The sequence below is a fragment of the Pseudopodoces humilis genome, chromosome 4, assembly GCF_049639895.1.
Source record: "Pseudopodoces humilis isolate 2021_Gansu_Grassland_sample_001 chromosome 4, ASM4963989v1, whole genome shotgun sequence".
Lineage (NCBI taxonomy): Eukaryota > Metazoa > Chordata > Aves > Passeriformes > Paridae > Pseudopodoces > Pseudopodoces humilis.
The window spans coordinates 24,653,677-24,669,239 of NC_142203.1; the positions used below are offsets into that span (position 1 = coordinate 24,653,677).

General features: G+C 40.9%; 1 protein-coding gene across 3 annotated transcripts in view; it reads left to right on the forward strand.

Annotated features, from left to right (window-relative positions):
- Positions 1-15,563, forward strand: part of PALM2AKAP2 (PALM2 and AKAP2 fusion) — a 267,992-nt gene that overhangs the window by 49,515 nt on the left and 202,914 nt on the right. For all 3 annotated transcript variants that reach the window (XM_005530774.3, XM_088054336.1, XM_088054333.1), the window contains exons 2-3: positions 1,783-1,863; positions 14,699-14,829. In XM_005530774.3, coding sequence (XP_005530831.2) covers positions 1,783-1,863; positions 14,699-14,829 — 212 coding nt within the window. The remainder of the gene's footprint in view (positions 1-1,782; positions 1,864-14,698; positions 14,830-15,563) is intronic.

Genomic DNA, 15,563 nt, shown 5'->3' on the forward strand with positions numbered 1-15,563 from the left:
TGAAGTTCTGGATGTCACATCCCTGGGAATGTTCTAGGTCAGGCTGGATGGGGCTCTGAGCTACCTGGTCTGGTGCAAAGTGACCCTGCCCTAGGCAGGTTGGTTGGAACAAGATGGTCTTTAAGGTCCCCTCTAACCCAGACCATTCCATGATTTCTAGGATTCTATTCTTTGAGGATGTATTTGTTCAGCAGTAGTTTTACATATTTCGGACAATGGGGACTGTGTGTAAATGTAGATATACATGAATAATCATCATCTAAGAGTGTGCAAAACATTACAGAACTGCTTGGCATAGGCAACATTTAGCTACTTTGCTTCTTCTGGATCCATCACTCTAGCCTTTCTGTCATCATTCTGATACCTAACTCTTCAGCAGAAGTGCTCCATGAAGTTTTCTACCTCCGTGTTTTGGGTTTTTTTTTAAGTGAGCTTGACATTAACTAAGTTTTTTTTTCCATGTTTCCTGATCTTCTTTGTAATTGTAATGTTTTCACTCAGAATGCCTTGTTTGATGTGCAACATAAGGATGATTAATTTCTGCATAGGCAGAATCTTATCATATACTCTTTGAGGACGAGGCATGAAGGTTTGAAATCACTGGAAAGCAGGGAATTTCCAGAGCATAAGTAGGGCACCTAGAAATAAGTAAGAAAAACTATTTTGTGGATTTAAGGAATCCCTGAATGTCTTCAAACCCAACCTTACATCTACTGAAATGTTTAAATAACAAATAAAATGGTTTTGCAGATAAGAAATAAAAATCATTGTTCCCATAAAAAAGAGGCTGACTGCCTTCATTTATTACTCAGTATTTCTGTCTTGGCTACAAAATCTAAAACAAGAAAAGACCTTCAGGAGAGGAAACCTGGTCCATGATGAGGTTGGATGGATGAGGAGAAATGCTCCCCAGAAGGTGCAGAAGACTGGCAAAGGCAAACTCTTTACCTTCTTAAGAGGAAGGTGTTGCAGGGGAAAGCAGGCCATTTTCTTGAAACACTTGAGAGAGTCTGCTGCCTGCTGAAGGGAGCAGCCTGGGCACAGGCAAGGGGCATTGAATGGGACTGTAACAACTCAGCTGTGGAAAGGACTGTACTGTCCTTAGCACCACTTGGTCACTCCAGCTTCAGGGACCTGGTAAGGACCAGCTGCTGGCATGTGCTGGTGACGTGAATGCTAAACACAGCCAGCTGGAGGTAACCAATCCCATTTACTTTTTATACAAATCCTATGCAATCTGGCTGAAACATCTTCCCTCCATTGAGCCCAGGGAAAGCCTTACCACCAGCCCTGCTGGGGAAGAATGAGGTCTGCAGACTGCTCTCTTCCTCCATAATGCCAGCCCCTGCTTTTATGACACCTTGCTGTCACACAATTGCACCACACTATCTGTGGTTTTGGCCCCAGCATCTCAGATGCAAAATCTCATCTTTGTCCCTTTAACTTCTCTCTCAGCTGTTATGCCTGTTTTCTCCCCTCCTCTGGGACTGTGCACTCTGTTGCTGCTCTGGCTGCTGGGAGCAAGCAAGGAGAATTTCTCCTACTGGCAAGTAGCTAGCCAGTCTGGGGCTTCATCTTCCCAGAACACTGCTGTTTGCATAGCAGCAGGCAGAGGAGCAGGTGAAATGGGTCTGGTGACATCTGTACAGATGTGTTTGACTGCTTACATGCTGTTACGAATCTGCTACCCTTAAAGCTTCCGTTTCTCTGACGAGATCTCTCTCTCTCTTCCCCCCTCTCTCCCTCTCTCTCTCTCTCTTTCTCTCAAAATTATTTTCCAAGGAGAAAAGGAAAAGGCAGACAGAAATAGAAGGCAAGAGACAACAGCTTGAGGACCAGATACTTCAGCTGCAGCATTTCAAGGTAAGGGACTGATGCCAGAAATGATGGATTGACTAAATCTGTTGATTATTAGACATGCAGATCACACGTCTGAAAGCTGGGAAAAGCCCACTCTGACATGAAGCAGCTTTCACTGCCGGAGCCTGTCTCTTGCAGTGATCATGTCCTGCCTGCTTTTCATTCCATGTATTTCATGCACAGGACCATGTTGTTTAAACGGTTTAGGAGCGTGGAGTCGGGAGGGTGTGTGTGCAGGCAGGACAGCAGTGCTGTTATTATTAAATGCTGTTATTTATTATACATAATGATAAGACACCAATTGCTGTGGCTTGGGTGTGCACTGCATGGCTTCAGCCAGCACTTTCTGCCTGCAGAGCTGCGTTGGATTTCTCTGGTGCCTGTCATTAGGTTTTCTCTGTGTGTGTTGCAGACACATGCATCTGTGTATGTACGATTTCATTGCAGGATGAAGTTATTAGGCATGCATGGCATTATAAAATGGGCATGTATGTACATGCAGGGAAGGTGTTGTTACGTTATGTGTGTGTCTACATGGAGAGGCGCCTTGATATTTAACAGGGTGCCAAGCAATCCCAGTCCCTGTTGGTCTCCATGACAGCTGCAGATAGTATCATTTGAAAGCCATCCTTGCTGTTTCTATTGCTTATCCCTCCTGTCAGTAGCATATTTGTGCATAGCAAAGATAAGAACAGAAACATACATGTGATCTTTCTGTAACCAGCGTCAGTGGGTCAGATTTTGTTATATTAGTTCAGTAGGGGAGCCTGAGGAATTTCAGTGATTAAAATATCAGAGAAAGATGATTAGAACTGGAGAGTTTATCCTCACAGTAAGTGAGCTGAGCTGTGGTTTTAAAGTATTTAGGTTGCTTGTGGAATAAGTGTGTGTGTGTGTGTTTGTGTGTGTGCTTGAACAGTGCATCTGCATCGGGCGATGATGTGCAGAATATCTCTCCCAGACATGCACTTGTAAGATCACACTGCAAGTTGTGCTACAGGCAAGATCCTTCTCCTGCCTCTCCAAGACCCTGTAGTCAAATTCTGAAAATTATTCTTCCTTTCCTGGTAAACACAATGCAGTTAAGCCCAAATAATTTATATCAGCCTACACAAGTTCCCCAATCAAGTTTACCACCAGTCTGTGGATATCAAATATTGGTGTTTCCAGTCAAAGATGGGATTACATTTCTGTGGGGGAACAGGAATTGCCATTTTGTTCAGGTTTCCATTGAGTACAGGCAGGGGAGAATTTCTTCTGATAACTACAGGGTACTGCAGCAGAGCAGTTAGGTACTGTTCCAGTATCTTCATGATGCTTGTTTTTTTCCTTTTTGCTACCAAGCAGATGACTCCTTTTAGCATGTTAACTGTTTCCAAGCCAACTGCATTATGATTCTTTGTGAAATTCTTTAAGAAGAGCCTTTTGGATAGACAGTTCTCTCAATTTTCTGCTTCATCTGTTTTACTTTGATATGGCTGTTGCTGAAACGTATTTTATTCTCATCCATAGGAAAGTAAAACCCCTCAAGGTGGTGCAGTGGGATCTGCCCCTCACTAATGTAGACTGGCATTGACCTCAGCCCTGCTATGTTGATTGCCACTAGCAGAGGTTCAGTTTTGCTGCATGGATTTTTTTCAGAGACACATGTGAAAAATAGCTGTGTCCCTTTATTTTTTAACCCACAGGATGGAGCATACAGGAAGCTAATGGGAGATCAGGGCACAGAAATTTAATGGCAGAGACATTTAAAATGGCAGCTTTCTCAGCTAAAATCACAGCCAGACTTAAGGTCTGTAATGCTGTGTGCGAGGATGAGCATCAGGATATGATAAAAATCTTCCCTACCTCTCCATTCAGTGTCATCACTTGTCACCAGAGAATTTTGCTGTTTTTACAGGAGTGGTCAGGGTGACTGCTGCTTTATGAGCTGTCTGTACCACCAAGCAACTGTTTGCTGGGAGACCTGAATGAGGTCATAGCAGAGGTCTAACTGGGATTGCATAGCTCATCCTCATTGCTGCTAGAACCTTCCTAAAATTAAAATAATAAAAATGTTTAAAAACGGAGATTGAGGCACTGGCTCGTGGTGTTTTGGTTTCTCTTTGGAGACAGATGAAGAAAGCTGCATTTTTGTTTCATTTATCATTCATTGTTCTTGTTGCTTAGTGAAGTGCTGACCAACATTTTATTTCTCCTGCCAGTTTTCGCTCATTTACAAAATTGTGTATCCGCCTGCCACCTCTCCAGTGCTCTCCCTCATCTCACCTTGCTTGTCCTGAGCCTCTCCAAGTCAGAGCCTCCAAGCCTAGTATGAATATAGTTACTCAGCCTGATATGGCTCCCCAGTCTGACACACCAGACCAAAATAAGTGCATCTATTTTCCCTAAGAGTGCTAAGTCAAACATGATTAATTTCCTGAATTATGTGGATTTCATTTAATTCTGTGCAAGGCATACATCCAGGTTAAAAGACCAGGGTTTCCTAGGAAGCCTCTGTATTTATTCAAAATGCTGTGAGGCTGTTGATGTCCATATAAAGTGTAAGGATTTCATATCAGCATTTATTAAAATCTGCTATGAAGAAACCTCTGAAAATGAAATCTGGGTTAATCCCCTGTCTGCAGTATCTGGGTTGATCCCACAAGCATAACAGCTTGAATTCACACAAAGACATTCATGCCAGTATTCAATGGGTTTGCTTCATTTTTGTGCAATGTCAGAGTAATTTTCTTTTTAAAATGCACTGTGTAAAATAGCATGTTTGGTTACCTAATAAAGGTTCTGGAAGCTACAGGGTTTCTGTTAATTTCAGAAAGTTTTATTCACATTGGAAAAATATCTAATAGAAATAATTTATTGCAAATGTTTATGCTGATTGCCTACAGTTTTCAAGTTGCTGATGCCAATTAGATCCCTAACAAAATTACTTTGCTACCAGTTCATTCATTTTTCCCTTGTAACATATCTGGCTGAAAATAACGTGGCAGCAGGTGCTGTCCCACTGCTTTAAGCAGAGCAACCCAGCAAACACTAGACCTAGTAAAAGTAAAAGTCAGCACTGAATGTGAACAAGGCATTGGCAACACATTTTACAAAGGCTCCTGAGAATGAGGTCAGTGATGAGGACATCAGAATAAAAGTGTAGCTTGGCTATTAATGGTCTAGGTGAGATTCAGAGTTAATCAAGTGAAACCCTTCAATTGTGAAAATCTGGAGTAGGAGAGAGTCCAGAGTAGTATAGGCTCTAAAAGCTGAACTCCCTTTTACTGACAGTGAAACTGTATCTTCTCTTCTGTGAATCAAAGCAAAGTAAGGACAAATGTGGCCACAGACTGACTAGTATCTTGGGACCATTGGGGTTCTCTGTTGAAGGCAGGAAGTGTATTTGTCTACATTACAATCAGATGCCTTCACTGGAAAGGCCCTAGGTGTTGGAACAGGTATAAAGATGCTTTGAAGTCTCATTTTTTTTGAGATTGAACATGCTCTTTTGCTCTAATAAGAGGGAATTTACAGCAGCTCCCCTAACCTCACACCTACTCCAGTCCTTTATATGAAAATAATACTTCTTCTTCTTCCATATAACACAAGGTCAACTTTGTTGTTTAACATAAGATGGAGTTGTAATTTTCTTGTTGTTGATTAACCATAGATAAAGTTTAAACTTCATGTCTCAGCAGTTTCTTGGCCATATGCCTATAAATGGGGCTTCCTCCTCCATGGGAAATGGAGGTGTTACCACTTCTATCGTTTGAAATCAGAGAAGTGGTCAAAATTCACCTTATACCAAACATACTTTGTGCAGTATCCATGAACATTATTTGGTTTCTGGAGAAAGACTGAAATTTATTTTGATTGACTAGTATAACTGGAGAATACAACCTACAAGCAACAACTTCTTTTAAGAGCTTGGTTCAGCTAGGCAGCAGTGGGCAGGCCTGTTTGAACAGAGATGTTTACTATTTCAAATAAACTCCAGGGCAGCAGTTTTTCTTCCAAAATCTGCCTCTGTAGTTAGTCAAATAGAATTTCTATAATTGTTTTCTCTAGCTCTGTTTGGTGGCCAATGGTAACAAAATAAATGGAACAAAAACTCCTAATTGAATGAAAAATTATTTCTTTGCTGTTACTTTAACTATTACAATTACAATAAATCCATTTTCCACAGTTATATTAGTCCTGGAGTGGTATAAATATTAGGGACTTATTTATTTTAGCATCTGCTTCTTAAAGACTGCAGTTCATGAGCACAATCTGTACCATAATTACATCTTTACTCTTAAGAAAAGGAAAGCCTTTTTACATTGTTATAGAGATTTTGTTAGGATATAGTTTTAGCTAAAATTGTATCATCTATAAATAATTTTAATTGTATATTCCAGTTATATCACTGTCCCAAATTTAATCTATTCTTAAAATAATTGCTGTCAGAAAATATAAGTAGATATGTCTGTCTATCTCTCAATATATATACAACATTGTGAAAAAAAAGGAAATAACTTTTGCAAATGAAGGAGGCTTGTTATTTCTTTATAGTGAATCCCTTTATGATTTTCAAGTAAATTAATCCTTAAACCAACTGGAAACTCAGCCAAGCACACAAAAAATGTTTGATGGTGTCATACCATTTCCTACACAGTCAGGGCAATATTCTCCAAAACCTAGTTCAGAGGTAAGGATGTCATGTAGAACAGTGTTAAATGCCTTGCACAAGCCCAGGAAGACGACATTTGTTGCTCTTCCCTTATCCACCAATGATTTATGTCTCTGTCATAGAAGGCCACCAAATCTGTCAGGCATAATTTGCCCTTAGTGAGGCTGTTAACTGTCACAAATCATCTCCTTGTTTTTCATGCAGCTTAGCATATTTTCCAGGAGGATCCTGCTCCATGATCTTGGCAGGCACTGAGGTAGGTGGGACTGACTGGCATGTCATGGCATAGGTCTTCATTTTTTCCTTTTTAAAAGCAGGGGTTACATTGCCACTTTTTCAGTCACTAGAAACTACCAGTCTGCCATAATTTCTCAAATAAAGTGAATAATGGCTTATCCCCCTCTTCTACCAGTTCTCTTATCAGGTCCCGTGGACTTGTGCAGCTTCAGTTTCCTTAGATGGTCTTGAACTTGATGTTCTACTACAGTGAGTGACTTTACATTCTCCCAGTCTCTGCCTCTGCCTTCTGCATCTCAGACAGGGTGTTTGGAGCACTTGCTGGTGAAGGCTGAGGCAAAAAAGTCATTAAGTACCCCAGCCTTCTCCATGTCCCAAGTAACCAGGTCTCCTTTTTCCTTCTGGGGAGACTGAACATTTTCCCTAGTCTTCATTTTATCACCAACATACCTCTAGAAGCTTTTTTTGCTGCCTTTGATGTCTCTGGCTATATTTAAGCCCATCAGGGCTTTAGCTTTCCTGACCCGATCTCTGTCTGTAGAACAATCCCTTTGTATTCCTCACCTGGAGGAATTGCTTTCACCACTTGTCCTTGCTTTCACCCCCTTTGTGTCTGAGTTTGTCCAGGAGATCCCTGTTCATCTATACAGGCCTCCTGGCATTTTTGCCTGGCTTCCTCTTTGTAGCAATAATCACTCCTGAACTTGTAGAAAGTGATTCTTGAATACCAATCAGCTTTTCTGGGCACCTCTTCCCTCCAGGGTTTTATGCTATGGGACTTGACCAAGCAGATCCCTGAGGACGCCAAAGTCTGCTGTCCTGAAGTTTATGGTAATGAGCTTTCTATGCACTTTCCTTGCTGCCCTGAGGATCTCAAACTTCATTTTGTGGTCCTTGCAGTCCAGGCTGCCCTTGAGCTTCACATTCCCCACCAGCCCTTCCTTGCTGGTGAGCACAAGATCCAGCATTGTACATCTTCTTCTTAGCTCCTCTTATCATTTGAAGAAGGAAGTTATCATCACAGCATTCCTGGAACCTCCTGGATTGGTTATGCCCTGCTGTTGTCTCTGAAAAAGGTATTGGGGTCATTGAAGTTCCTCATGAGGAGCAGGGCTTGTGAGATCCTGGCCTCAGTGGTCCACTGCCGTAAGGATTTTATGAAAAGGAGAAACTCAGGCAAATTACCTGTGTGGCTGAGAGAAATTTAGGAAGAGGTGATGCCATCAGTCACCAATACCTGGTCACAAAAGGTTGTCAATTACAGTGGACCGGTCTAAAAATGATGGGAAAAGTTAAGTTCATGTGTTTTAATGTTCTATGGGATGAATACACATTAACTGACTGTTGGACAGCTTTTGCAACTCTTGGATTAAATGTAACCTCCTTAAAAAAATTTTGAGACATCACTTCCTTAAGATATTTCTAAGAAATGTTTCATCCATTTCCTGAACAAAGAATAACAAAAAACAAACTGGCAACTCTACAGGATAATGTTTAATCTTCTTTATAAACATGCTGTTTGCTCTTGAGCTGGCTTAGCTTCACCAGCTAGGATACTCTTTTTTTGTTGAATCATACGTATGAAATCTATGACAATGTGCTTCAAGTAAAGACTACAATCAGTTTAGCTTAATTCCCTAATCTGGGCAATGCTTGAATCATATCCGTCTATCAGGCAGACGTGCTCCTTGGGCTAAAACAAGTGTCTTAGATAACTGGAAAGGCAACAAAAAGTTTTGCTGCTATATAAAACTAGATCATACCAGCAAGCTGGAAATGGCTGCTTGTCCATTCCAGGAACGGTCATACCATACAAGGCCACATCCATCTTGCTGCAGAGCAGAGAAGAATATCTTGTGTTTGCTGTGGACCACACCTCTCCTTTGTTCTGCAAGCAGATTCTCTCACACTGAAAACCCACACAGGAAAACTCTGCATCAGTCTGAGCAGAGGCAGATTGTTTCATTTGCCTAATGGAAAATTAAATATTACAGCATCACTCAGGAGTACATTCCAGGAGGCTGCTTATTTCCAGATGGACTTAGCTGTCATACAGTTTGTGTCTATAGCCCCTCTCTGCATTTGCATGCTTATGCACAAATGATGAAGGGCGTATAACATTAACATGCCTGCTTACACTACAGCCATGCAAATAATATTTTATTTCCATTTTTTTGAAAGATAAGGGAAGGCCTGCTGGCAAAGGAACAAGTCTTTCTAGAATCTCAGTACCTCATGTCCCAGTGACCTCTTTACTAATGCTGGCAACAGTGCTGTGCATCAGCAGGCCTGACCCAGACACGCAGGGTAGCCTGTACTAGCTGGGTTAGAGCCAGGTGGATGGCTCGGGAAGCAGCAAAAGAATACAACAGTGAGAAGTGCAGTGTTTGGAGAGGAAAAAGTAGACAGAACAAGGGAGGAATCCCAGAGCATTTTTGACAGCAGTCATTCTTGCACTTTTGTCCCTTACAAAGTCAGTTTTACCAAGCCAGGCAGATGCTTGGGAGCGTGCACAAACAGAACAGGCTTTGCTTCTCTGGGAGGCTTTCCCCCTTGTAGCTGATCTACTGAGTAGCAGGGGGGCCTCAGGTAGCTGCCAAACAGCAAAGTCAGACTCACTGCTGCCTCCAGAGCTCCAGATCTGCCTAAAATCTTCACCCTTTTTGTACCAAGGTAACTTTTTTAAATGCAGAGAACAAATCGGAAATGCAGCCAGTTATGCCAGCATCCTAATGGGAATGTTTGGAGGTAATATCTGACTCACAGATGTGACAGATAAAAAATGTTCATTGCATTCTCTTAGTAGGCACGGCCTGGTTAAAATGGTTAAATGTAGATTTGAGGACTTGGGGAACCAAGCTCTTGTGTTCATGTTTTTCCATGGCTTGTACTGCTTGGAGAGAAGGAGAAGATAATTTCATATTAATAAATAACTTCAGCTCCAAAATATTAATGACTCATGGTCATCAAGCCTCAAATGCAAAGACTTTAGGCAAAACTTCAGTTTGGATAAGATTTCAGTAAAAGTGACTTCAATTTCAGTGGAATTACACCAGGGATCATTAGTGGCTGTTTTCTAGGGCACAGAAGACCATAATTACCTGGCACAGTCCACATCCAGAAATGTTTCACAAGAGCAGGCACGTTTTACTGAAGGAGGCTGTCTTGGGTCAACTTTTAACCTTTGTTTCTTCTCAGTATTATCATCTTCCTTGAAGTCAGGAGAGGAGTGCTCCACTTCAGCAAGCACTACTTTCAAGGAGAGATATTATTGATTGCCTTCTAAACATATGGAAATACAAAAACCGAACAAAGATTTTTTAAGGGCCTACCTCAAAAGGTATCTTCACAGCATGAACAGGGACTTTTCTCTTGTCATAAGTCATGACAAGTCTGGCAGATGTGTCTGGGTCTCAGGTGAAGACACTGTCACACTGTATGTGGAACTGCAAATGTATTATTTTTATGAATAAAGTTTATGGAAATTGTTTCAAAATCGGCAAGACTGATGGTTAGAACTAATCAACTTTCACAAAGCAGGGACTGCAGAGGTGGCAGGGAATAGGCATAATGATTTATTAAAAGGATGCTAAGGGGTTTACTTGCTGCAATAAAATGTCCTCTGATACTTAAACTTTTGATGCAGCATTAAAGCAAAATGCAGCACTAACAGTAAAGGTTTTCTTTGCATATTCAACATTAATTCTACTGCGTGTATTTGAAGAAGCTGTGCCTTATTTCCTTGCTAGCACTAAATGTAAACAAATTAAAGCCCTCAGGCTTCACTGTCCTAAAGCATGCAACTGGAATAAATAGCATGTAAGATTGTAGTGCATCACTTTTATGGCCATCACTATGTCTGCTGCAATTGGAACATTTGGCACAATTTCTTTCTGTCCTGTCCAACAGCTGTTCACTTATTTATGGCCTCACTATTGTCTGTTCACATAACTGTGACCTGTTTTGTTTGTTTTTTGCATGGTGCAGAAGTCAGTTGGTTTTCCTATGCTTGAACAAACTAAACAAATGAAGCTGCAAGGTACTTCTACAATCTCAATGCTCAGTTCTGTGCAGACAAATGAAATCACCTGAGAGCAGTGGCAGCCTAGAGGATCTCATGCCCAGTGCCCTTTCCACTTCAGTAAGAGAAAGCGTTTTTAATGACATGATCTAATTTCTGCTGAAGGATTTAGCCCTGAAGAAATTTTTCTCTTGCAGTAAGTGAAGGAATACTTATACTAGACAATAGACAGCATAGCTCTTGCTCTGTCAGTGAAGGAATTCCTTCTGAAAGTACAGCATATTTGCTGTATTTACAATATTCACATATTCCAGTATGGCAGTGAGCAGTACAAATACTTGTATTTTTACAGTAGTGTATGTGGCCACTCTCAGAGTGGAGCCTCTTTATCATTTGGATGATATCTAATCATACAACACATGGTGCATAAAGAAGCTTTGAAATGCAGAGGAGAGTTAAAGCTCATAGCAGACAATGAAGGAAAAGCAATGCTAAAATACTAGCTTGTGGCTATTTTAATCACAGTCTGTTAAGCAAATGCACAATATTGTTGAACAGGGGTAACTCATACAGGTACGAATTTTTGGGTTCCATCCTCATGCAAACCTTCTTTTAGCACATTTGAGAAATGCTTACTAATCTTCCTGGGATAAGATTTTGCAATATTTTTATAAGAAGCATAACCCAAATCTCTTAGCTGTGGAGGACAGATGGCAGCAAACTCTTTTGTTTCCAGTCTGCATCTGTCTCTGGTTTGCATCTGTCTGGGTTGCTTTGATGTGGGCTGCCTCACTAGACTGTTTCACATCTAAGAGCTGTGCCTGAGCACCCAGCACAGCTCTGCCACCACCTCACTACCCACCCTTGGTTCCATCATATCTACCAAGGCCCTCCCTATGTATTTGTGATGAAAATGCCTCCTTGGGAAATGTATGCTCAAAGCAGGTGAAAGATTCTTCCAACCCCTACACCAGTTATCTGGCCAGGGAGAAAATGCTTCTTGCACAGCAAGATGTGCAACCAACATCCCATGGTGTATGCCTGCCTGTTAGCCTATTTTATCTGCAGTGAGTGCATACATACACACAACCTCAGCAGCTTGGCAAATAGACTCTCTGCAGTTTAAAAAATGCATTTATAAATCTTTCCATTTCTTGGTCTTCTTGTCTGAATTCCTCAGCACAGTATTTAACAAATGCCTTAATTTTCATCGTAAAAAAGGAGAGTCAGAAACATCAAAGCTTCCAGTTTTCCTGTTTCAGATAAAATATGCTGACATTTCACCCAAGAGGGAGGATTTTTAGTAGATCATAACATTTTTGTCTCTAAATATGTCTTTTAAAAAACCCATTGATGCTTTCCAGTTTCAAATTCATGCTATTAATAGGTAAAAAAAAAAAAAAAAATAGGCTTTAGGGAGAAAGAAACCACGTGATTTTGTAGCTTAAGTGTTTCATACAAACAAAGACCAAAACAAAGGCTGTACAAAATACCTTACTTTTAGTGTACAGCAGTTGTGCTGAAGGGACTGGCTTCTCCCTGTGTGAGCATCAGGATGGAGACTCTGTAAAAACACATTGAGAAAAGCCTCTATTTTAACTTCTTCTTGGAGTAGGAGAGGAGTGACTGTTAAGTTAATGTCTTCTGTGCTAGTGCTGTCCAAGCAGCACTTTGTCAAAGGCTTTATTTATTTATTTTTGCTGGAGCTATATCTAAACCAGGTTTAGAGCAGAGAAGGCTGTTTTCATCTTTAAAGTCTGGTCTTTAGAAACTCAGGGTTTTTTTTCCAACTGAGTGTCATTCAAGATTTCAGATTCAAGACCACACCTGAGTAAGATACATGCAGCAACACAGTTCCCCATGCAACTGGTCCACATTTGAAAGAAAAGGCAGCAGTTTGCTAAAAAACAGTCAGCCTCCACTAGGCTTTGCACTGGATCTAACCCAGCAGGTGCCCACTGAGCTTGCTATTGAGACTTTAAAGGCCATAGCACAGGTTGTTAAATGTTTAGCCCCTCAACACCTGTAAATCCATCTTTGTCTCACTTTGTTCCTTCATACATGTGGATGATTTGAAAGTCCTCTTCTGCGGAGACATTTCTATAGCATGATGAGTCTGAATGAGGTGAGGAACACTCTGGTCGGTAATCAACTTGGCTGAACACAAAAATTTCACTACCAGCTTATGAAATGTAGCAGGAAGCACTAATAGATGGTAGTTCCAGGACAAGGAGTAGCAAACAGCAGAAACTGTGGCTGAAGATAGCCACTTGTACTGTTTTGGCAATGAGCAACTTAGAGGCCATGAGCAAAGCTGAGTTCAGTGAGGTAAAGTATGTCCTCAGCATAAGCAGGTCCAGCTATTGAATGTGACTGCATGGGACAAGAGCATGAGACCTTTCCTGTTATGCAGAAGTCCTAATTAACACAGTAATCACTTGAAATCCACCTAGACACCCTCTTATGCACAGCACAGTTAAAACCAGTGAAAGCTTGAATAATTTGCCTGTGTGTTTTGTGTTGCTTTGTGTCTGCTGCCTTACTAAAATCTAATTGCCTGACATCAAATAGGTCACAGAGTGATAAAAATAGTTTGTGCATAGATACTAGGTCTATATATATATGCACACACTCAAAAACTAGCAAGAAGACCTTGTCTGTCATGTCAAAAATGTTTCTATTTTGGGTAAGGTTTGAAGCTTGCTGTTGGTGGTAAACGTTTTCCTTTTACACATAGTTTGCACAAGTCAGGTTCTATTCAGCAACAAGCATGGCATTGAAAAGACATATACAGCATGTTTGGTCTGCCTCTGAAATCAAATTTCCTTGAACTGATGATTTCCTGATTAACTCCTCTTTGCAGAAGAGAAGCTGGTTCCTAGAACTAGCACTGCCAATCACTTTGCAAATTCAAAACCAAGGCTCCCCTTTACTGATCAAAGCAAGGGAAGGTTTAGTTGGTCCCCTGGGTGATCGTTTTTTCCATCAGGTCAATTTCCTTCTTGCCAAGGGGCAGTGTCCTTTTTAGCTTTGGGCTCCTGGTCTTCCTCATCCTATCTGCTGCATTCCTCTGTCAGATTTGGGTCAGACAAGGAACATAGGCATGTATGCTGTGTAAAGCATGGCTTTCAACCAGTCCACCTCCGCTGGTGAAGTACCCTGGATAAGCTGTGGCTGTGTTAAACAGGAACCAGGTGATGTTGTAGACACATTTTCAGTGTAGAAAGCACAACAAAACTCCCAGGAATAATTCTATTGGGTGAAGGATGCTTTTTGCATCAGTGTTGTTGTGTCCTAGCAACCCTTCCACGATTTCTGGATGACTTGTGTTCATTTGTTCTAATTTGTGTCTGCCCAAGAGAAGATGTGTGTGCTCATGTTTATGTACACGTGTCTGTCTGTCTGCCTGAAACACATCTGTGGTACAAATAAAAAACATATTTGATTGATATAATAGGAGACTGATTTTATACTCCATGAAAAACATTACATTTAGAGCACACTGATCTTTTGTTTTTGAAGCTTTAGAAAGTTGATGACTTTAGTCCTTCCAGCGCATGCCTTATTATTCACAAGAAATCCATACTTTGGTTCAAAAATTTCAGTTCTTGCAGGACTTGCTAATTTGTTAATTTTAAACTGTTGGTTTTCTTAGGAACTAAAAATAACTTCATTATTAAGGCATAATATAAGGCATTGATGGTAAATAAACTGTATACTGTAAAACTGACACTCCTCAATGTGAAAGACCTGACATCTGAATAAACAGCTGATATTGTTTGGCTGTTATCAACTGTCTGAAGCAGTAAGCAGGAATTCAGTGGGGACAAGGTAATATTCAGAAGCAAAGCCGGCTTCTTCTCATTCTTCATATAGTTTTTGTTCAGTCTATAGCTAAGATATGGAATTTTTTTACATTACAGTCAAAAGCTCTTCGGGAAAAATGGCTGCTACAGGGAATTCCTGCTGGCTCTGCAGAAGAGGAAGAAGCCAGAAGGAAGCAGTCAGAAGAGGATGAGCTGAAGGTGAAAAAGCTGGAAGAAAACATACACAGGTAGGGACAGCTTCCTTTAGCTTTGCCTAAGAACAGTCACTACAATGGAGGCTGGAGACTTTCCTTGCTTAGGTCCCCATCTCTGGCAGCAGCTGATGGCAGCTGCCCATGCAAGATTGGCAGTCACACATAGGGCCAAATAAGCCCAGCATTTGTCTCCTAGATGTCCATGTTTTTCAAGATAGAGTCATTGTGTTATCTTTGTGTTTAGTGGACTTTTATGGACTTCTTTCATGAGGTAGGTAAAGAGAGGGCCAAGTTCTCCCTTCAGATGCATGTGTATGACTTGATCAACACACAAGAGATTCTCCATTCCTTTATACCTCCTACAGCCAAAATGAGTTCAAAGAGGGAGAGCATCCTTTTGCACCCACTTCACTGGTCCAAATGACTTTTTGATATGCAACAGCAGATGCCACCAGCAGATCAAATACCTATTGCTTTCAGAAGCAAGGTTCGGGTGTTAGATTGATTTCCTTTTATCAGTTTCCCGTTGCAGTCTGAGTTGACATTTGTCCTCATTTTGTGTTTTTCCTTGTTTTGTTACAAACAAAGGTCTCTAAACCTCATAAGGAAAGTGCTTTTAATCCTCACGGGGCAATTTCCAGAGCTGCCTCTACTGTTTAGGGTATGTAAATTTAGAATTTTTTCAGCTGGCCAAAGTTGTTAAAACTTGGGAACTCAACTTTTAGAAATACATCAGCTGAGGCTACAACAGAGAAAAGGGAATAGGA